Source organism: Leucopleurus acutus, assembly GCF_964270905.1.
Source record: "Leucopleurus acutus genome assembly, chromosome: 15".
NCBI classification, from domain to species: Eukaryota; Metazoa; Chordata; class Mammalia; order Artiodactyla; family Delphinidae; genus Leucopleurus; species Leucopleurus acutus.
In genome coordinates this window covers 30,890,367-30,912,062 of record NC_139157.1, presented here as the reverse complement: position 1 = coordinate 30,912,062, position 21,696 = coordinate 30,890,367, and the positions used below count along the sequence as shown (strand labels likewise).

At 40.2% G+C, this 21,696-nt stretch overlaps 1 protein-coding gene across 2 annotated transcripts in view; it reads left to right on the top strand.

The window, feature by feature from the left end:
- Positions 1-21,696, top strand: part of ENPP1 (ectonucleotide pyrophosphatase/phosphodiesterase 1) — a gene marked incomplete at its 5' end in the record, with an annotated part of 70,891 nt that overhangs the window by 364 nt on the left and 48,831 nt on the right. Inside the window, one exon of one of the 2 annotated variants that reach the window (XM_082855895.1) lies at positions 115-354. The exons of the other annotated variant lie outside the window; for it this stretch is intronic. Within the exon in view, the coding sequence (XP_082712021.1) occupies positions 115-354 (240 nt within the window). Of the gene's footprint in view, positions 1-114; positions 355-21,696 lie in introns of those variants that run through there. 2 annotated transcript variants of the gene reach the window in all.

The window sequence follows — 21,696 nt, the reverse complement described above, 5'->3', positions numbered from 1 at the left end:
GTCTGGCGGCGAGGGGCGGGCGCGGCGGTCGGGGCGGGGCGGGGTGAGGCGGGGCTCGTGCGGAGCCTATTAAAGGCGCGGCGGGGCAGTGAGAGCCGAGTGCCCAGCGCCACGATGGAGCGTGATGGCTGCGTTGGGGTTGGGAACCGCGGCGGCGAGGGCGGGCGCGGCTCCCGGGAGGGCCCTGCGGGGAACGGCCGCCACCCGGGCCGTGGCTCTACAGCCGAGGCGCCCGGGGAGCCGCCGGCGGCCTCGTCCCTGCTGGCCCCCATGGACCTGGGGGAGGAGCCGCTGGAGAAGGCGGCGCGCGTCCGCACGGCCAAGGACCCCAACACCTATAAAGTGCTCTCGCTGGTAGGTCCCGGCCGGCCCGGCGCGCGGGAGGGCGGGGAGGGCGGCACCCGCTCCTGCGCTCCGAGCGGGCGCGGTCAGCACCCGGGGCCCGGAGAGAGACAGCTTTTGTGCCGCTCCTCTTCGCCTTCTCGCTCTCCTCTACCGGCTTTATCGGTGCTCATCACCGCCGAGCCTTCTCTTCCCCCCGGGGGAATAGTTCACTCTCACTTGTATTACTGATGCTCAGAAGGGCCTGTTTATGAAACCAGGCTGTTAAAAATCGAGATGTTTAGAAATCCCATCTCTCCCCCGCCCCAAGAGAGCACAAGGTTTTTCGTGGGGAAAACTGACTAGCCCGAAAATTGTTGGTTTTAGGAAGGACGGACAAGGTGTTTTTGTTTCGTTTTGTTTTTTTAATTTTATTTTTTAATTTAATTTTTTACCTCTTTTGGGGGAATCTGGGTGCAGTATTGATGACTTAACCGATTCCACTTGAAAAGATTTAACAGAGCTCTTTAAGTTGTATCAGGAACTCTAGAAAATACTTTTTCTCTTGGCTCTGTGTAGGAATTTCCATGCAGCTGTTCAGAAATTCCGTCAATATTCATGTTATGTGAATGTGAAGAAAAGTTAATGATTCTTCGTCTACTCTTTCAATCATAGGTTACACGGTTTTCGTTGCTAAAAGAAGTACTCACTCTCCCTCTGCTATTTTGTCGTGACAGTTGCAGGATCCACAGTCAATTTTATGAAGTGTGGGGTGGCTTTTCATTCTACATGTATGGTAGGAAGTGCTGGGCTGAGAGTCAGAAGCCTGGGTTCTTGCTTTCATGGCCGCTATTAATTGCTGGGGCCTCCTATAACTCTCCCCAAACCTCAATTTCTTCTATGTTAAAATGAGGACAACATCACTTCTATGTGCATCAGATAAGATTATTGTGAGGGTCACTGTGCAACATTGCATGTGGAGGAGTAAATTCGAAAACTACAAGGAGATACAATCATTTTACTGTATTATATGCAAGTGACAGTTCTATGTATAGTGTACCTTAAAGCATATAATCACTTACATATTATGATTAAACAATGCAGTGTAGAGGATACCTTTTCTGATTTTTGAAATCTTTCCTTTCATAAGCATTTCCATTTTCACTACGTCTTGGGTATCGTGGAGATGATACGGTGCTCTGAGGAACCAACATTCCTAGACTAAAGAGATGGTGTCATATAATTAGTACTTAAAAATAAGCCTAAGATTCAAAGGGTAAGTGTCCCAAAACACATACTGTTTGTATCTCAAGATACATTTCTGCATCATATATCACTGTTTAAGAACACCTGATATTGATGAGAACTTAGTTTTAGTCTTTTGAGTCACCTTTTTTGTTTTTGTCAATGGAAGACCTTAGCTTTTGCAACACTATCACTTAACTTAGTATCAGTACTTTTCAGTGTTTGGCAGGCATTCAATAATTGTACGTAGAATCTGTAACTCCCGTGTGAAATCACTTCAACGTGCCAATCTACAGTCTTGAAAGTTTGGTAAATTGCCAGTTGCTAAATTCCATTTTAAAATCTTTCCTATTCATTTACCCATATATCCACAATAGGTATCAGCAGAGATCTGCCTTTGGAACATGCATTTCAGTCTTTGACACCTGCAGTCAGCTGGTCAAAAAGCATTTCTTTATGCTCTGATGATGCAACTCTGGGCTTTGACATGGAAGTGTCTTTAGTACTTTCACAAGTAGGACAATCATGAATATTTTTTATGCCATTAGGAGGGGGTCTCTTGCTGTAACACACGTTGAGTTGGACAGAATTCTTACTTCATGACTTTTGATGAAATACAGTGGGCCATTAATGTACACCAAAACTCATTGCTGTATTTTTGAAACTCTTAATTAATGGTTTCAGGTGAAAGTGAAACCTCTTACCCATTCTTCTTTCCCTTCCCTACTTCAATACCCTTCTTCCCTCTAGACTTTCCCAAATGATGCATTTCTAAAGGGAAAAGTCTCCAAGAGGAGCCTGACAGTTGTCATCAAAGAGCTCTGGGACATGTCTTCTAGAGAGAAGCTGTAATTATGGGATTCCTTTTTCAGGTGAAACATCAGCACACTTTTCATAAACCTGAAGAAATGGGTTGACTAGTTGCATCTGGGATTGGGATTACAAGAGCCCAACCACTGAGGTGGTCCTCAGCCACACGGTTGTTATCTAGTAGGATAAACACAAGAGTTGCCTTCTGGAGAGATAGGCAGTGGTGACATGACTGTTGCATTTTTCTGAAAGTGTTTCGGATAAACTTAAATGCCGGAGGTATGTGAGAGTAGATGCAGAAGGGACGATCCCGCCCTACGCTGGCTTCTCCCCATTTGATCCCTAGGAAGACCACAGGCTCTGCTCTGGAGGCTTTGGCCCTGGGCTCTGGAAGTACTCATGCCTAGGCACTAAGCCAGACTGTGGAAAACCCCAGAAGGGCAAATAAGTACATGCTTCAGTAGATACGTTAGATCTGGATGCCTTTACTGGTTCCAAGTTAAGTTTTGAACTGAAATGTCAGCTTCCACTGAGGTTGGCCACGGACATTTATTTGAAATAACTTTCCTGTTCCCTGGCAGGTATTTTCAACCACGTTGCAGTACACTTCTCCACTGTACAGTAAGCTCTTCCACGGCATAATTTTGTGTTTGTGACCTTATGCTGTCCTTATGAATACATATACCTGTGTGTGTGTTCATAAGGGGCCTTGTGTGTGGGTGGCTGTGAGTGAAGACAACTTTCACCTTTTGATGAAAGAGTTCTTTGTAAGTGGCAGAAGTTGCCTTGTTTATTAGAAATTTGAGTGTGAAAGTTATTAATTCTGTTAGCTTTTCTCTCCCTCTTGCATCATATCATCTTATTTCTAGAATACAGCATGGAGAATATTCAAGACAGTCCTCTGCTCTTAATCTGACTCAGAATTGACATTGCTTTTTGGTTTGTAAAATTTTATATCTGTCCAGCTATAGTTGAGCATTTTATTTCAAAAATGACCAGAACATCTTAGGGGCCAGAGACATCTCCTGTTTTCCCTTATGGTGTTTGTTGCACGTGTTCTAATAAAATGTACCCAAGGTTTTTAGGAACCCAGCAAGACTGTTGTGTTTACTTCTGGGCCTAAGATGGTCCCTCACACTCAGTGTCAGCTTTTGGTCGAATGAATGAAGTGCACTTTTACTTAGACTGAGTAACACTTTGACTTGGAAAAGGACAAGATGGGAAGACTAAATACACAACCACATACCCATATGGCCAGTTGAAAGTCAGGAATCCAAATACAGATGCATTAATAGAGATGACATTGGGTATCAATTCAGGGATAAGATCAACCTGAAATATCATTTGTTTAGCACATAGGGAGACGGAAGAGGCAGTGAATGAATGATAAACAAAAGTTCCCAACTAAGGCCAGCATACTGAAGAGGCCAGCAGGGCCTCCACGATAACTTGGATTCAGAATCAAGATCTAGCTACTGGGCACGCCCTCAGAAAGAAACAAGGCAGGTGCAGCCGTTTGGCAGGTACAAATAAGGCCATCCTTCAGGTACAAATGGGTCTCCCTTGCTTATACCAAGGCATCTTCTGTTTTGGTGACTTTGCTGTCACACCCCAAATGCAGTCCTTGTGGCTCTTGTAGGGAACTGTTTTCTTCAGCATTGCTTTCTGTGACTTCCTTTCTTCTGGTTTGAGTCATATTCTGGTGTTTCTCTCTCTCACCATTTATATTTCAGCGGTTTCTACTTCATGCAGCCTCTTAGGAATACACAGGCACCCTTTCAACCCTTTTTTTTTTTTCCATTCTATTCCACTTTTTCAGTTACCTCTGGGCACTCAGTTTTGCCGTCTCCTGCCCCATCATATCCTAATCATGACTGTGACTCATGACTCTCGCTAGAGCCATGTTGAGAGACCTTATGCATTTTGTATAATAAAGATCTTGGGACCATTAGCCTTTTTAGAATATTTATAGAAATCTTTTTATCAGCTTCTTATCTTCCTCCAGGCAACTCTTTTTCTCAGATATCAGCATTAAAGGCAAATGAAAATAGTTTTAAATTCAGTTTTGTTTTTGATCATTTCCATTGCAAAATATCTGTGTTACTCTTAAGACATAGCAAATGTATTTCATCTATATTATGGACATTTTAGACAAGCCAAAGAACTTAATCATGATTCATAACTTTTGGGGAGGGTAGGTAGGGGGAAAGCCACTTCAAGTTTCAAACAACATAGGAACAAAAACCTTTTGGAATACAACTTGTAATTAGAGATCTGCCTCTGGTTAAAATAAACATGCCTCCACCAACCATGAAATATCCCCCAAACAACAAAAATAAACAAGAAACCTTTAGCAGATGAGCCCAAGGCAGAACATAGGTTACTCTTCTAAGTTGTGTGCAACAAGAACTGATACTCAGAGTGCTGACCCAATATGAAAACCCTTTGGCATCAAACGAGAGCTAAGTTATGTATTTACCAAGGAAAGAAAGTATAATAATATATTTAAAAGGGCTTCTCAAAAGAATGACCCGAATGTTCAGCTAAATATTAACTGGAACATTCTGTTTCCTGAGTGTTTTAATTGTATGAGGTTTGATTACAAGAATTAAGATATTATCGCTATCATTATAGAAATCAAATAATGTGACATTTGTCTAAACTGTGAAGTATACTAGAAGAAATAACTTACTAGTTAGTGAAAGAATACCACTATTAAAATCTAACATTTCTCTTTTTTTAAATTTCATCTCATAAGGTGAGATACTAATTTTACCTTGATCTTGAGCAAATTCAGAGATGAGAAAAATATTATCAAGCTGCGCATCTGTAGGTAGGGGAGCCTGGGAAGATGTAACCCTCTCATCTTTAAGCAAGTATAAGGTCAGTGATGTAGAAATCAGTTCTGAAAATCCTTTCTAGTTCCATCTAAGTCAGTCTGTCTTGTGCTGGGCCCCCTCCCACCTCCCTGAGAGTCTTCATTAACAAACAAACAAACAAACAAAAATATATTATCGATAGTATTTTTCATTTTATCCTCCCACTTTTGGGTTTTAGAATAACGTTTGGTGGCAAAGTAGGCGGTGAAAGTTCAGATGATTATTACATAGCACTTTGCACTTTCAGAAGCATTTTCTCATATATTTTTAATTGATCCTTGGCATATCAGCAACTCTGAAATAGGAAAGTATGGTGACAGTCAATCCTAGTTTACAGATAAGGAAACTGAGGCTCGCAGAGGTGTTTCTTAAACATTAGGGCGCATAGGAACCAGCTGGGAACTGTTAAAAGACCATAGATTCCAGGTCTCCAATCCCAGAGATTGTGATTTAGAAGATCTGAAATTCTTATGGACTGGAGGTTTGTGTCCCTCCCAAATTCATATGTTGAAGTCCCAACCCACCAATGTGATGATATATGGCAGTGGAGCCTTTCAGAGGTAATTAGATTTAGATGAGGTCATGAGGATGGAACTCTCATGATGGGATTTGTGGCCTTGTAAAAAGGGGAAGAGAGAGAGGAGATCTGAGCACACACACCCACCCATAGAGGAAAGACCATGTGAAGACATAGTGAGAAGGCAGCCATCTGCCAGCCAGGGAAAGAGCCCTCACCAGGAAGCAAATTGGTCAATTCCTTCATCTTGGACTTCTGAGCCTCTAGAACTGTGAGAAATACATTTCTGTTATTTAAGCCACCCAGTCTATGGCGTTTTGTTATAGCAACTTGAGCAGACTAAGGTAGGAATGGATCTAAAGAATCTGTATTTTTTAAACAAGTACCCCAAGTTGTTCAGATGTAGTTGGTTCAGTTATTCCACTTCTAGAAACAGTGGGTTAAATTTATAGGCATAAGTCACATCATTTGTAAGTAGTGAACTGTGATAACTGAAAGGACTTTTAACTACAGACTTTTATTCTGGACTAATGGCTAACCCCCCCTCCCCCATTTATTTCCCTTTTATCAGTGTGAAGTCAATAATCATGTTATCGTGAGCTTCCAAAGTATACAGATTTGGGGAAAAGTGACTTCCTTCTTAATCTGAGTTTCCTTCTTAATATATCTTTAGATGTACTACAACAGGAAAATAGAGTCATGATAGTCGTTTTGGAGTGAGTGAATTTTCGCAAGCATATCTCATTTGTGGGTCAGTCATTTTCTCACCATACCTTAGGACTTTACACAGATTTAGGTGGCAAATATCCCGTCACTGATGTGGTTTGAGACCCTTAAAGATCACTCTATCTTGGTTTTCAGGGAATAGTCCTGAGAAAGGATTGGGCTGGCCAAAAAGTTTGTTCGGTTAATGAATATGTTGTTCAATAAAGTTCTTGGTGAAAATGAAAAATGTCTTTTATGTTTACTTAAAACCGAAGGAACTTTTGGGCCAACCCAATAGTTTATTCCTAGAGCTGACTTCTTTCCCTTGATAAGTTTTTTGGCATTAGCAAGCATCTGGAGCCTTTGGTCTCTCATGGAGAGAGAGAACTGAAAAACTCAACAGTTTTTTTATGATGCTATTATACAATAAAATAAATTTAGCTATTATTATGTGATTTTTTTTTTTTCCAAATAGAGTTTCATATTACTCCAGAGTACCTGTAAGTGATTTTGGATAAATATGTTTAGAAGCAAAAGGCAAGACAGGTAGAACAAAGCTTCAGCCAGAGTATTTCAAGCAACAGTTCTCAAAGTGTGGTCTGTAAATCCCTGAGGGGTCCCTAAGAGCCTTCCAAGGGGACTGTGAAGTCTAAACCATTTGAACATTGATAGACATTATTCACCCTTCTCACTGTGCTGCCGTTTACACTGCCGGAAAACTGCTTGCCCCTCAGCAGGAATCAGGGCAGTGGCACCAATTGTACAGGTCCTCATGCATCTGCAGTTAAAACCAAAAAAGCCAGTTTCACTTAATGAAGAAGTAAAAATGTCCTCAATGAAGCAGATTTTATTAAACTTGAACCTAAATTACCTTCCTTTTTAATATTCTGTGCGACGACATTGGAAGTCTGCCTTTAGCACGTCTGCTGCAGCCTGAAGTACTGTTGTTTTCTGGAGGGAAAGCAGTCGAGCTGCTGTTTGAGTTGTGACCTGAACTAGCTGCCTTTTTCATGGAACACCATTTTTATTGGAAAGAGCAACTGACAAACGAGTGATTCAGACTTGGGTATTCGGCACATACTTTCGCAAAAATGAAAAGCATTAGCTTGTCACTTCCAGGAAAACAAAATGAGGTACCTGCTGCCTGTGATAAAATTCGATCTTTTAGGTAAAAATTGAAATTTTGGAGAACTTGTTTCTGCCACTGTAAGCTTGACAGCGTCCCAATCCTTAAAGATTTTTCGGACGAAATAGATGGAGATAGTCAGGAATGTGATTTTTTCATCTGGTACAATGACATGTGTCAACATTTGAAAGAAATGCGTAGCTCAGTGAACCAATATTTTCCAAAGGACCAATGGATGATTTACAAAACTATGCATGGGTGTAAGTTCCAATCAAACTGCAAGATAGACTAATGAATTTTAATATAATGGTATGAAAAGTTCATTAATATTGTTTCAAGTTTCATGTTGCATTTCACCTTTAAGAAATTATAACTAAGAATTTTAGTCTAGTTTTAAATAAGAATGTACACAATTATCTGAAAAGGCTTCTTAGGGTCCTCAGTAATTTTTAGGAGTATAAAGGGATTTTGAAACCAACAGTTTTGAGAATATCTGCTTTAAGGAAAGGTGTGTTCATTCAATACTATTTTTAGTACTAGGGAGAGAGGGAAAGGAAATTAAGACATATACAAAGAATCAGCTATTTACAACAGTTGTATCTTTGTTTAGGTAAGGTCCTTTATGGATTTCAAAATACTTTTACATCTACCACCTGGTTTGGTCCAAACCACAGTTCTGCCATTATCTCCATGTTAGAGATGAAGAAATCATGCTCAGAGAAATTAAGGGGGCTTTCCAAGATCACAAGACTAGTATAGTTATTCTCTTAATCTCATTGCCGTAGCTTATTGAGAAATGAAGTCAGACAGAATTGGATTTAAATCCTGGTACTGTTCTTTTTGAAGGTAGGCAAATAACTTAAATTTCCTGAATATCGGCTTCCACAACCATAAGATAGGCTCGATAAAACCCTGTTAGGTGTTGTTAGGAGAATTAAATTAGATAAAGTATACAAAGTGGCACATAGTGTGCCCCGAATAAGTGGGCATTTTTCTTGTTATTTTTGATAAGCTTCAGTGTTACTGAATTTTTAAATTTTTCCTTATTCAGAAGACACTTTACATCTTTGCTACCCAAAGTGTGGTCTGTAGACTAGCATATCAGCATCATCTCCTTGGAACTTTTACAGAATGCAGACTCTTGGGCCCCACCCCAGACCTACCGTACCAGAATCTATATTTTCACAATCCCCAGGGATGTGTCTGCACATTGAACTTTGAGGAACAGCACACTCCATAGGGCTATGAGGAGGCACAGAAGGCGCCCCAACCTGGATTTCTTTAGCTGGGGGTTCCAATCAACCCTTATCCTGCCATTGACTTCATACATGTTGCTATGATTTAAAAAAAAAATTACTGAATGTTCCTTATTGACCTCAACTGTGTTAGCGTTGTGTGGAAGTGGTGCTGCGGCTGGTTGCATTTGCCCCTTTCCTACCTTGAACTTCAGAGGCACATTGATTAAAGTAGCCCCACCGCTTTTGTGTCTACAGGGCATTTCATACACAGTCTGTCTGTTTCTTTAATTGCCTTTCCTTACCCTGCCTTGGCTTGTCCTTTAATTGCTCTTTATTGCTGTCCGCTGTGCCAGTCTTCTGCCTTTGCTGTTACCTGATAACACTCCAATGTTCTTTCCAATTCAACCATCCATCTATCAGAATATCAAGTAGACTTCACTTTACATTGCTCCATCAATAGAACTCTTCAATTCAAAGTTTCCACTTCAGTACATTCTCAACAATCTACAGTATGCTTGACATAATACCAAAACAAAGGAGTCTTAGACCAGGGCTTTTTCAAGTGGTGTTGATGTATTGAGTCAGGTTTGATGTGTTTGGCACAGAGTTTACTCCATAATACTTCATCTTCCAAACACACTGGCTTCCTGTAAAGTGCCACCCCGCACCATTTAGATTAGAAACTTCCGAGACCAGGAGAAATAGGTGAATGCAGTATATCAGGTGGGAAGGGTGTAGGTTAGGAGCGCTGTGAATAGACTGTTGATCTTATCTCCTTTTGGATTAACCAACCAGAGAAACAGTACAGAACAGCTCTGCTTGTACACTAATTAAATACCTTACTGACCAGCTCACAGGAAGTAAATGTGAAGAATGTCGACATAGGAAAGTATTTGTGCCTTTGTCATTTCTTGGAACCTTTCAAAGGAAAAGAGAACATTGATTTTTCTGGGAAGCTTCAAAGATCTTGAGAGACGGGTCATGTGAAGGGCCCTAAACCTGGAGTCACAAGAATTATTTGCTGTGTGACCTTTGAGCAGTTGTTTCACTTTCTGTGACCATAATATGAGAGTTTTGGATTAGGTGGATTTCTTCTAGGTTTTAAATCTTTGTATAGAGAGCTCATAATATTTTCCCCTTGTTATAAAGATACTACGTATTGCAGAAATTTCAGAAAGTATAAAGGAGAAAATAAAGATTGTGTACTTGTTATTATCTGTTATTAATATTTTGGTTTTTCCTCTCAGGACTTTTCTATGTGCATGTATCACTTTTTTTTTTTAACAAAAATGGGATCATGCTGCATATACTGTTCTATTTTCTTTTTTAACTTATATTTCCATTATGAGATTTTCCCATTGCTAGATGGCTTTTTTTTTTTTTTAATTTTTGGCTGTGTCGGATCTTAGTTGTGGCACGCAGGATCTTCGTTGATGCTCGTGGGATCTTTCATTGCAGCGTGCGTGCTCTTCCTTGCGGTGCGCAGGCTCCTCTAGTTGTGGTGTGCAGGTTTTCTCTTCTCTATTCGTGGCGCGTGGCTCCAGAGTGCCTGAGCTCTGTAGTTTGTGGCACGCAGGTTCTCTAGTTGAGGCACATGGGTTCAGTATTTGTGGCACTCGGGCTTAGTTGTCCTGCGGCATGGGGGATCTTAGTTCCCCGATCAGGGATTGAACCCACGTCCCCTGCATTGGAAGGCGGATTCTTTACCACTGGACCACCAGGGAAGTCCTGCTAGACAGCTTTTTAATGCACCTTTCATGAATGGGATTTTGAGACTTTTATCAACTTTAGTTCATGGGGTAATCTTTGAAAGCATCTCTACTCATATCTCAGACATAATCATTCCCCAAGAATTTAAATATTTTTTAGGACACAGTTTTTGTTTTATTCATCCCTCAACTCCATCTCCATTGCCTATGTCTCTTCTTATGGTTCAATTATTAGTTTTCTGAAAATAATTACTTCCTTGCACTTTGTTTCCACTCAGAATTTCTCAGAGACTGCCACAACACACGTGGGAAATTGTGTACTCCTAAATGCACTCTTCTTTTCAGCCTTGTTTCTCGTCACTCAGGTAACAGTGTTACCACTGAGGGCTTAACACTTACAGCTTCATCCATTCCTAGCAATCTTGCAGGCCTGGGACATATATGTGTAGCCATTTATTAGTCCATATTTGTTAAGCACTCAGAGCAGACCCATCACATAGTAAGTGCTGTGTGTTTGTTGAATTCCCATATGCCTCTGTTGAGTTTACTATATGTCAGACCCTATGTTAAGCCCTTTATCTGCTTAATTGGCACAGTTGTGTGAGGCAGAAGGGAGCAAACGTGTTGGCTGGTGAGCGAGTCTGGTATGGAGCCCACACCTCAGGGGACTCTATGTCCCATATGTTATAGGGGACTCACACGTGTTATAGGCATAACTTGGATTTAGAAGTTCAAAGGGTTCAGGTTATTTTTCAGCTTCTGCTCTGGTGGTACTTTCCAATTTAGAGGGTCAGAAAGGGTCTCAAGATGCCTATCTCACAAAAGTTCCAGCTGTGTTGAAACACACCTTCCATTACAGCTCAGATTTTTACTGTTCCCCAGATACACTTTACAGGGACCATTTCTTTTCTCTACCCCAGAAGTGGTCTTTCACCTCCTTTTTTCTCACCCAACACCAGGTACCCCCTGGAATCCAACTGAATTTATCCTCCCAAAGGAAACGCTCCTTTACTGCTCTTTGGCTTGTATCCCCTGTCCCTGGATCACTTAACCGCAGTTGCCACTTAATCATATAAAGGCCGTAGAGCTTAGAGGTTAAGGGCCAGACTGCTGGAGTTGAATCCTGTCTCTGCCCATAACTGTTGTGTGTCCTTGCGCAAGTCCCTTAACTTCTCTATGCCTCAGTCTCCTCACCTATGAAATGGAGATAATAATAGTAGCTACCTCACAGGTTTGTGGGTTTTTTTGGGGTTTTTTTTTGTGGTACGTGGGCCTCTCACTGTTGTGGCCTCTCCCGTTGCGGAGCACAGGCTCCGGACGCGCAGGCTCAGCGGCCATGGCTCACGGGCCCAGCCGCTCCGCGGCATGTGGGATCTTCCCGGACTGGGGCACGAACCTGGGTCCCCTGCATCAGCAGGCGGACTCTCAACCACTGCGCCACCAGGGAAGCCCTCACAGGTTTGTTTTGAGGGTTATATGAATTAATCTATGTAAACTAATTAGAAAAGTGCCTGAAAGATAGTAGAGGCTAGATTAGGGGTTATTGTTATTATTATGGTTATGGTTAGTAACTTTTTCAACAAATATTTAGAGTTCCTATTGTGTGGGCAGTAATGGTTAAGAGGCTGGGGGCTAAATGGTGGTGAGGGGAGAGGAAAGACTTACTCCAAGTTCTCATGGTCCATCCCCACAGGACTGGATGTTTATCAAAAACTCATGCAAGAGTGTCTCTCACTGCAGCTGTGATTGGTGTTGCCTAGAAATTATACGCAGGGCTGTGAGAGAGGGTAGTGAGGGGGAGTTGGCTTAGTCAGAGAGGTCTAAGAAGGTGTCCAGGAGGAAGTGACAGGCGAGCAGAAGAGGATTCTGAAGGGAGGCAGCAGCACATACAAAGGGCCTGGGGTAGCAGTTAGCATGGTGTGACCCAGAATTGGGAGATGACCAGGTAGCTGGTAGGCAGAGAGATGTGTGATGGGTGATGAGGCAGGAAAGGTAGTCAGGGGCCAGGTCCAGGCAGGGCCTTGCAGACCATCTTAGGGCTTTTGGGTTTTGTTTTAAGAGCCATTGAAAATCACTGACATATTTTTCTGTTTGCTTGGTTTTGTTTCCACTTTTGTTCATAGTGACAAAGTCTCATTTACATTTTGGAAAGGTCATTTTAGCTTTAGCGGCAAGAACAAATTAAAGAGAGCATGTTGGGTGTAGAAAGAGCACCGTCTTATTTTTTTACTTGGCTATTTCATAACTACTTTCTCTTTTCTACTAGATTTTTAAGTTTCGCATGTGACTATGCAAATTAAACTTTGCATGAATTAAAGTTCAAAAGCGTAAAAAGGAATTCAGTTCCTCATCATGCTGGCCACTTTTCAGGTGCTCAGCAGTGATGTGCTGGTACCACCCTGTAGGGCAGCACAGACAGAGGGAACATTTTATCATCTTAAAAACTTGAATTGAATCATGCCAAAGATGGTGATATCATAGGGTTTTTTACTTTTATGTTTTTTTCCAGCAAGTAATAATGAAAATGTGCATAAAACAAATGTTGTTTGTTGAAGAAACATTTGTTAGAAGAAAAGGAGTTGCTTAAGAGAGCTAAGTTGTGAATGCTTTCACAAATATAATTTTAAGATTCCTTATCCAAATGAATGCATGTAATTTTGTTGACTTAAGCCTAAATATACACATTAAATGGTGACACTTTTCTCAAATTATGGTTCCCTCCTAAATTATAAACCTCTGTATCCATTACCAGATTTTAAGTTCTGTCTTTAAGTTGTGACTGTAATTGTGATTGAGTACCTAACCACTGGATCTTTGAAGAAAGTAAATGGTCATTTTAATCTCCCTGTTAATCCCATTCTGTCCTCAGGGAGAATACCAAAAATCCTCTGGAAGTTTTTTTTTTTTTTTAAAGTGAATCATGCTGTATGGACACAGCAGGGTTTTGTTTGTTTGTTTTTAAGAAGATGTTGGGGGTAGGAGTTTATGTATTTTTGCTGTGTTGGGTCTTCGTTTCTGTGCGAGGGCTTTCTCTAGTTGTGGCAAGTGGGGGCCACTCTTCATCGCTGTGCGCGGGCCTCTCACTATTGTGGCCTCTCTTGTTGCGGAGCACAGGCTCCAGATGCACAGGCTCAGTAATTGTGGCTCACGGGCCCAGTTGCTCCGCGGCATGTGGGATCTTCCCAGACCAGGGCTCGAACCTGTGTCCCCTGCATCGGCAGGCGGACTCTCAACCACTGCGCCACCAGGGAAGCCCCTGGAAGTTATCTTTTTGTTGTCTATTTCCACTGAGCTCATTTTTCAAGAATAAATGCAAGGTGCTCTAGTCATTATGTTCCAGAAATTGTTTCAGAAAAAACTAGAAATCAATCACATAAACTTAACTGAATATGATGTTCTTTCTCTTTTTGTGTTTCTTCGTCTCTGACGTACCACCTGCATAGGCAGGAAACCTGCCTAGGCAAGAAAAACAATGTCGTTTAGACAAAGCCCATAACCCTTTACCTCTTAGTCCATCTGTTTCATCCTCCGCGTGAGGGTGGCAAGGGCTGTCCTGTACCATTAATAAACTGGTTTCCTCTCTTTCCTGTCTTATGAGCTAAAACAAAACTTAAAACATTTTTTCCTAAAATGACTTAATACTCCTTTTATTTAGTGAGTCATGTCTTTCTTGATTGTAGCTTCTAATGAAACAAACTTGTTTTCAGGATTATTTTGGCAGTGCTTTTGTTGTTTCCCCTTGAGATCCAACTGAAGCAAGATCTAATTAAAATATGTTTTGCATCTAGGAGACTGAGAATTAAAAACAAGTAAACTCTCAGAATGAAAAGTTCTTTGCCTATATTTAATTTAGCTTCGGTTATGCCTTGGGGTATGTGTATGTGTATATCTGATGTCTGATCGTTTGCTGGACGGCCAATTAGAAAAAGAAAAGTCCATACCTGGTAATTTAATCAAGAGAATTTAATATAAGAAACCAGTTACAAAGGTGTTGGAAGAGCTGAAAGTCAAATATTGGAAGAGCCGAAAGCCAAACGGGATGGTATGGCAATGTGGCAACCCAGGGAACAGTACCAGAAAGAAGCTTGTACTACCTTGAGGGCAGGAAAGGCAAAGGGAAAAGCTGATGAAACCCAGAGCTGGCAGCCAGGACTTCCCTGTAGGAGCTGGGACTCTGGAGAGATGCAGCCCCTGCCAGGGGTCCTGTCTGAGGCTAGAACAGGGAAGATGTATTCTGACTTCTCCCGCCCTCCCACCCTCCGATCTTCTGTCAGTGTTTCCCATTGGCTTATCCTGGTCTGACGCTGGAGCCAGGGAGCCTGGGCAATATACTGATATTTACTAAGAGGTCCTTTCTCTGAGATAGAAGCTCAGGAGAAAGACAGTGTTGGGTTTCTCAGGAAACTGACTCTGAGATGGAGACTGGCATCCCAGGGGTTTTATCAGGTGTGCCCTTGAGATCAGCTCCTATGGAAGGAAAAGGACTGCGGGGAGGGTGAGGTGAGCTGTGAGGCAGTCTCTCAGTGGAGGCCTCCCCCCCCCCCCCGACTCCGTGAACTCTTCCTCCTAGCATGAGGGAGCTGGCTTTCCTGGGAAGGGGTGTGGCATTGGGCAAGTGCTCTCTTCAGTTTGAGGCAGGCCCTGCCGGCTGGCACCCCCAGCAGCCAGGGGAGTAATTCCTTCCTTCCCGAAGGCAAATCCAGGCAGCTTATCACAGTCTCCATCACTGACGGCAGCAGATGTGAAAGCAGCATCTGCACATTGTTTAGTTTTAAAAATCATAAAGGACTGAAATATATAAAGCGGAGGTTCAGCTTTTTCACTTAACAATACCATGTATTGTTTAAATGGGTCCATATCCCAACCTATGGCTCTACCTAAATTTAATAATATATATATATTTTAAAGAATTTATTGATAAAATAAGAAACGCTTATGAAATAGTATTACATGCAAAAAAGAAACAAAATTATGTATAGAATAATTTCTTGATTAAAAATGCATTTAGAAAAACTTGTGTACATTTACATGTATGCATTTTTTTAAAAATTAAAAGTAGCCAACGTTTTTAAATAGTGGAAATTTTGTGGTGGAATAATATGGATTCATGCCTATTTCTTTTTTTCCTTCCCTTTTTAAATAAACTTTTTATTTATAGAATGGTTTTAGATTTACTGAAAAGTTGCAAAGCTAGTACAGAGAGTGTCGATATACCACATACCACACACCCAGTTTCCCTGTCACTAACATCTTATATTAGTATAGTACATTTGTCACAGCTAATGAACCAATGCTGGTGCAGCCTTATTAACTAACGTCCAAACTTCATTCATATTTCCTTAATTTTTTCCCGAGGTCCTTTTTGTTTGTTGTTCTGGTATCCAACCCAGGAATACCATGTTACATTCCAATGTCACGTCTCGTTAGGTTCCTCTTGGCTGACTTTCTCAGACATTCTCAGACTTTCCTTGTTTTTGGTGACCTGGACAGTTTTGAGGAGGCCTGGTCATGTATATTTGTGGAATGTCTGATGTTTTCCTCATGCTGAGACGGGTATCATGTGCTTTTGGGAGACAGACCACAGAGGTAAAGTGTCGTTCTCAACATACCATATCAAGAGTCTATGCTATTAATGTGACTTAATCATCGATGATGTTAACTTTAATTACCTGGCTGAGGTAGTGTTTATCAGGATTCTCCACCTCAAGGATATTGTCTTTTGTGCCTTTCCATTCTGTACTCTTTGGCAGGAAGTCAGTGTGTTCAGCCCACACTTAAAGAGGAGAGAGTTCTGTTTCACCTTGAGAGTGGGGTATCTACATAGATTGTTTGGAATTCTTCTGTACTGGAGATTTGTCTACTCCTATTAATTTATTCAATCATTTATTTATATCAGTATTAACTCATTGATATTTATTTTACACTTTGGATTATAACCTAATAATATGTTGTTCATATTTTTGCTCAAAATTATTCCAGCTTTGGCCATTGGGAGTTGGCTCCTGTGTCCCTTTGACATACCCCCACCATTGTGTATATGTGTTTAGTACTCCCTTACTTTCTGGTGCTAGAAGATGAATCTGAAAGTCTAAAACGTCATCACGCATGGTTACAGTTTTTTGTCTTGTGATGAAAAATTTTAAGTTCTACTCTCTTAGCAACTTTCAAATATACACTACAGTATTAGTAATTATAGTCACGATACTGTATATTACATCTCCAGCACTTTATCACTTATTTATTATATAACTGGGAGTTTATACCTTTTGACATACCCCATCATTGTGTGGGCCTGTGTGTGTGTCTGTGTGTGAGTGTATGTGTGCCTCCCCTTATTTTCTGGGATAGGATTTTTAGGCTCCTCTTGTCCTATTTTTTTCCCCCTAAATGTTTACTAACATTCTTGCTGCTATAAAGCTAGTGAGTGTAACCAAAAGTCCACTTCTCCACCTGAAAATTAGAAGTGGACTTATGTAAACATATATGCCTAAACTCTGTGCATTTACCAAAGGGAGAAAAGTACACATCACACCACTCACATCCCTTTATCCCTCTGTGGAATAGTTTCCAGACGTTTCCCTTCTCTGTGAAGTGATGAAGAACCAGGTGGTTACCTCTGAATGAAGCTGGCCAGCTGTGCACTTTCAGCAGAATCAGCTATTAGATTCCTTCATTTACCATTTTGCTGTGGAAATGGTTTAGGCATAAAGTCTGGGAGAAAGAAAAGCAAGCATGTTCTCTCATGCGGTCAGGAAGCCATGTTGGTTAGTACTACCAGCTTGATAAATTCATCTCTGTTCAGCATCTGGTCATCAGCTCTGTAGACTCAAAAGCCCCTAGTGGTTTTTGATGGGTCAGGGATTCAGGAAAGGCTTGGCTGGGCAGGTGTGGCTCAGGGTCTGTCATGCAGTTGCAGTCAGATGGTGGCTGGAGTTGCAACAGGGAATGGAGCATCTAGATGCTGGCCAGTCATCTCTCTCCCACTTCATGTAGTTTCAGGACTTCCCCACTGGTCTCTGTGCCTGGGATAGTCTGGGCTTACTCACAACGTGATGGCCTCAGAGTAGACTGTCAGCAAGGGGGCTGAAGGCTTTAAGAGTAAGTATTTCAGTATGGATTTACATAATTTTAAAGTAATTGGATAGTATTTTATATTGTTTGCATTTACCATAATGCATTACATTAACTCAGTTGTTTATTAACAGAAATTTAGGTTATTTGCGTGTCTTTGGTATTACAAATAATGCTGCAATAAATAAATATCTCTATGCATATCCTCATCTGCTTATGTGAACCTTTCTATCAGATAAGAGATTTGGAGTTGCAAGAGTGGAGGATATGTACATTTTGAATTTAGATAGATTCATCTAAATGACCTTTGAGAAGGACACTTATGCTTCTATGAAGACAGTGTGAAAGTGCCTGTCTCTCCTTATATCCTTGCCAGCACTTGTAATTATCAATCTTTTTAACATTTGTCAATTTCATTGGGTAAAAAAGGGACTCTTTGATTTATACTTCTTTGATTTTTAATGAAGGCGTATGACATATTTTTATTAGCTGTTTTATTTCCTGAAATATCTGGTTTATTACTTTTGGTATTTTAAAATTGTGAGTTATCTTTTTCTACTTAACTTTTATACACTCATAATCTATCATGGAAATTAACTTTTTGTCACATGTTGGAAAGTTTTACCTTAGTTTCTCCCACCCTGATTTTTCTTGTGTTAGGGGTTCTTTTTTTTTGGAATTTTTACAGAAATTCCTAATTTTTATGAAATCAAATATATCAGCTTTTCCATTATAATTTTTGGATTTTGTGCCATGCTTGTAAAGGTATTTATCACCCTAAAAAATAAAAATATTTGCCTATATTTTCTTCTAGTGATTTCATGTTATACCTTTAAATATTTATTTCAGATGTTATTTTGTTGTAAGGCAAGAGATAGAAATCCAGTTTACTATATACTTCCCTCAAGATCTCTTTTCTCAATAGATTGCTTTTCTTAAAAAGCTAAGGTAATTCTGAAGATTAGACAAAGAGAGGCCACAAAAATGTATTTTTCAATACTAACAGTCCTGTTGAAGACAGAAGACGGTTAAATAAGCCATCAGACTAAGAACAGTGTTGATATTTAATAATTCTGTGAGCCCTTGTGGGCATTACCCATCGGTGGATGTAAATAGAAATTCTAGGGGCAGGAGGCTATATCTGAGGAGTTACCCACCAGCTTTTTAAGAGGATCCTGCTTTGTGTTGAGGTGTTTGCTGTTACTGATCTTGTTGATTAGGTGCTTGCATCTCAAGATTCAGTGAGGGTGTGGGAGTCATGGAAGGAAGCTTGCCATCAGAGCTGACTCTCTGCTGAGACCATTACTTTAAACTACCAAATGGACTTTTATCCTTTGACCTTTAACTTCAGAGGGAAACAGAGGGAAAAGTCTGTGAAGGAAAGTCTTCAGTGGGAAATGTCTGTGAAAGCAGTCACTGCGATCTGGGAGAAGTGATTTGCTCACTCAAGCAGAAGTTATAAGTACTGGATGTTTTTTCCTTTGAAAATGTTTGGTACTTTTGGAAACAAAAAAAAATGATCATGTTTTTCTTTTTATTGTATCTGTATGAGATGATGAATGTTAGCTGAGCCTGTTTTGGTAATCATTTCACTATATATTTAAATCAAACCATCATACTGTACGCCTGAAACTTATACAGTGATATATGTTAATTATTTCTTAATAAAGCTGGGGGAAAAAATGAACACTATAGGAAAGGAGAATTACTGGCCTAGATAAAGCAGTTCTCTGGAGGCCTTGCAGGGTCCCCAGGAAAAGTTCTGATACGGAGGATACGGCTCAGGTAAGTTTCTGACCCCCTTTCTGCTTCACCTGGGAAAGTAAGGCTTGCAGGCTAGTGTTTCAGGTACTTCTCATGACAGGCCTAATAGTTTATTCCAATGGCCTGTGTTCAACAAGAAATCTTAATACATGTATATATTTGGGGTAATATTCCTTAAGAGAGGAATGTGGGGTTAGGGGTGATCCAAATAAAGGTAAGACCAAATGTCAGGGGAAAGTAGATTCATAGATATTTTAGATTTATTAGGGAGAAGAGAGAATACCCAGTCCAACCCAATAAAGGGGCTGTAGATAACGTGCTTTTCTCAGTATCACAAAGCTCCAGAAGTAACTCACATCTTAATTTGGATATAAAGGCATGAGAGTTATTGGTCTCTTTGAGATTAGGGCTACAATTTTGCCAGACTTATATTTTTAATCAAAAATGGATAGAATTTAAATAATTTACTTACAGTTTCTGGTAAAGTTCTAACATTGTTTCTGTTTTCTTAAGCTAGAGTTTTAATTTGCTATTCCATTTTAACCTGTTCTCCTAAAAAAATATTTTCCAATTATCATTACTAGCTCCCATGGGCCACTAATTTGAGCTTTCTTTGAGACTTTTCTTCAAATGCTTATTTTACCAGGATAATTCATTGAAAATTAGGGAAATGATGAAATGACTATTTGCTTGAATATTAGAAGTGCCAAAACCCTTCTCTGGACTATTAGAGTTTAGACAAGACCCTCATGGTTTTATCTGCCCGGGAGACTGGTTCAACCAAGTGTGTACAGCACTGTGCTTATTCAAGATAATTGTTTTGAACTGCACTTTCTATTATCAGCGACTCCTAACAGATTTATATTTGATTGAGGGCATTATCTTCTCTATCTTTCATGTACATAGTGTCATATCTGAATGGTAAAAAATATGTCTGCCATTATCTTTCTTTCTCACTTAGGAAAGGGTTAAAAGCTCAGAGCCGCTGAGTGACAGATGGGGGGAGCCTTTAAGAGCCAGTGTTAAAAATAATAATAATATAAATATTACATTAAATATTTAAATATTAACTTAATGATATTTTGTACCTCATAAAACTGCTCTACTGCCTTCTAAGTTTATTTCTCCTCTGTTCTTTTTTAAAAGGATATGAGAAAAAAGAATACCAAGGAAGAGTGTGTAGTTTCTCAATGTGAATATATTTCTTTTTACTCATGACTAGAATTCACTTTGGTAAAGTCTATTAAACTCAGCCTGCTACTGATTTCCCCCATTCACTAAATATGAGAAGTAGTTTGTATCTTAAGAAATGTGCCAGATTTCATGGCAATATTTCTGACATAAATTGGAAGAAGTACTGTTGGAAATGATGGTATACATCCAGCAATTCTGTTAATCATTATTGTAAAAAATTGTGTCAATGATGAATTCTTAGAAAGTCAACCAAAATTTCTGTGATACGTCTTTGAAGCTTGTTTTTGTGGACTCCTGTCTTAGCATCTCTCATTTTAAAGGTAATATTTTCCCTTTTATAAAGTTTGTGGAAAATATAGTATCCTCAGAGCAGAGGTTCCTTCTATCCATAGAAGTCAGAGTCTCTCTGAGGGGGAGTGCTACGGCTTGTGATCTTAGCTTGCTTATAACTCATACAGAGGTCCTAGAAGTGCTTTAGCAGCTGGGCTTGCGCAGGTAGTGACACGTTCTTCCCCACATGTATGGATCTGTCCAGAGTCAAAGGAACCCACCGTGGTGTTCCTCTCCGTTATGTTGTCGTTAGCCTTGTGACTGGTCCTTCTAGTTACTCTTATAAGCAGTGGTTTGATAGATGGCCTTGATCACCAAGACCCTGGATATTTTTGGGGTTTTGTTGTCATTCTTTGTGTGTGTGTGTGTGTGTGTGTGTGTGTGTGTGTATTATAGTTTAAGAAATTACTAGTTATTGCTTGAAACTTCATAAAATGACTCCCCCATTACACTTTTATTTTAGCACCTCTTCTTCCCTCTGTCATTGTAATCTTCAACCTATGCTAGTCATAAGCTGGTATTGTGATAATGATTTCTGTGACTCCTAATTGAGACCTGTCAATAAGAGAATAAATATTATCATTATTTTCTTAATTGCCAATGCTGATGTAATTGTGAGGGTAAAGGACATTCAGCTTAATACAGTTGTCGTATGAGATGTTTCCTGGAATGGTACTGGCAGGGACCAATATTTCTTAAATTGAAATTGAAGAGGTTGAGCATGGGCCAGAGAGACAGAGATATAAAAGATATATTTTTGGAAACTATCAGAAATCAGAAATTGAGA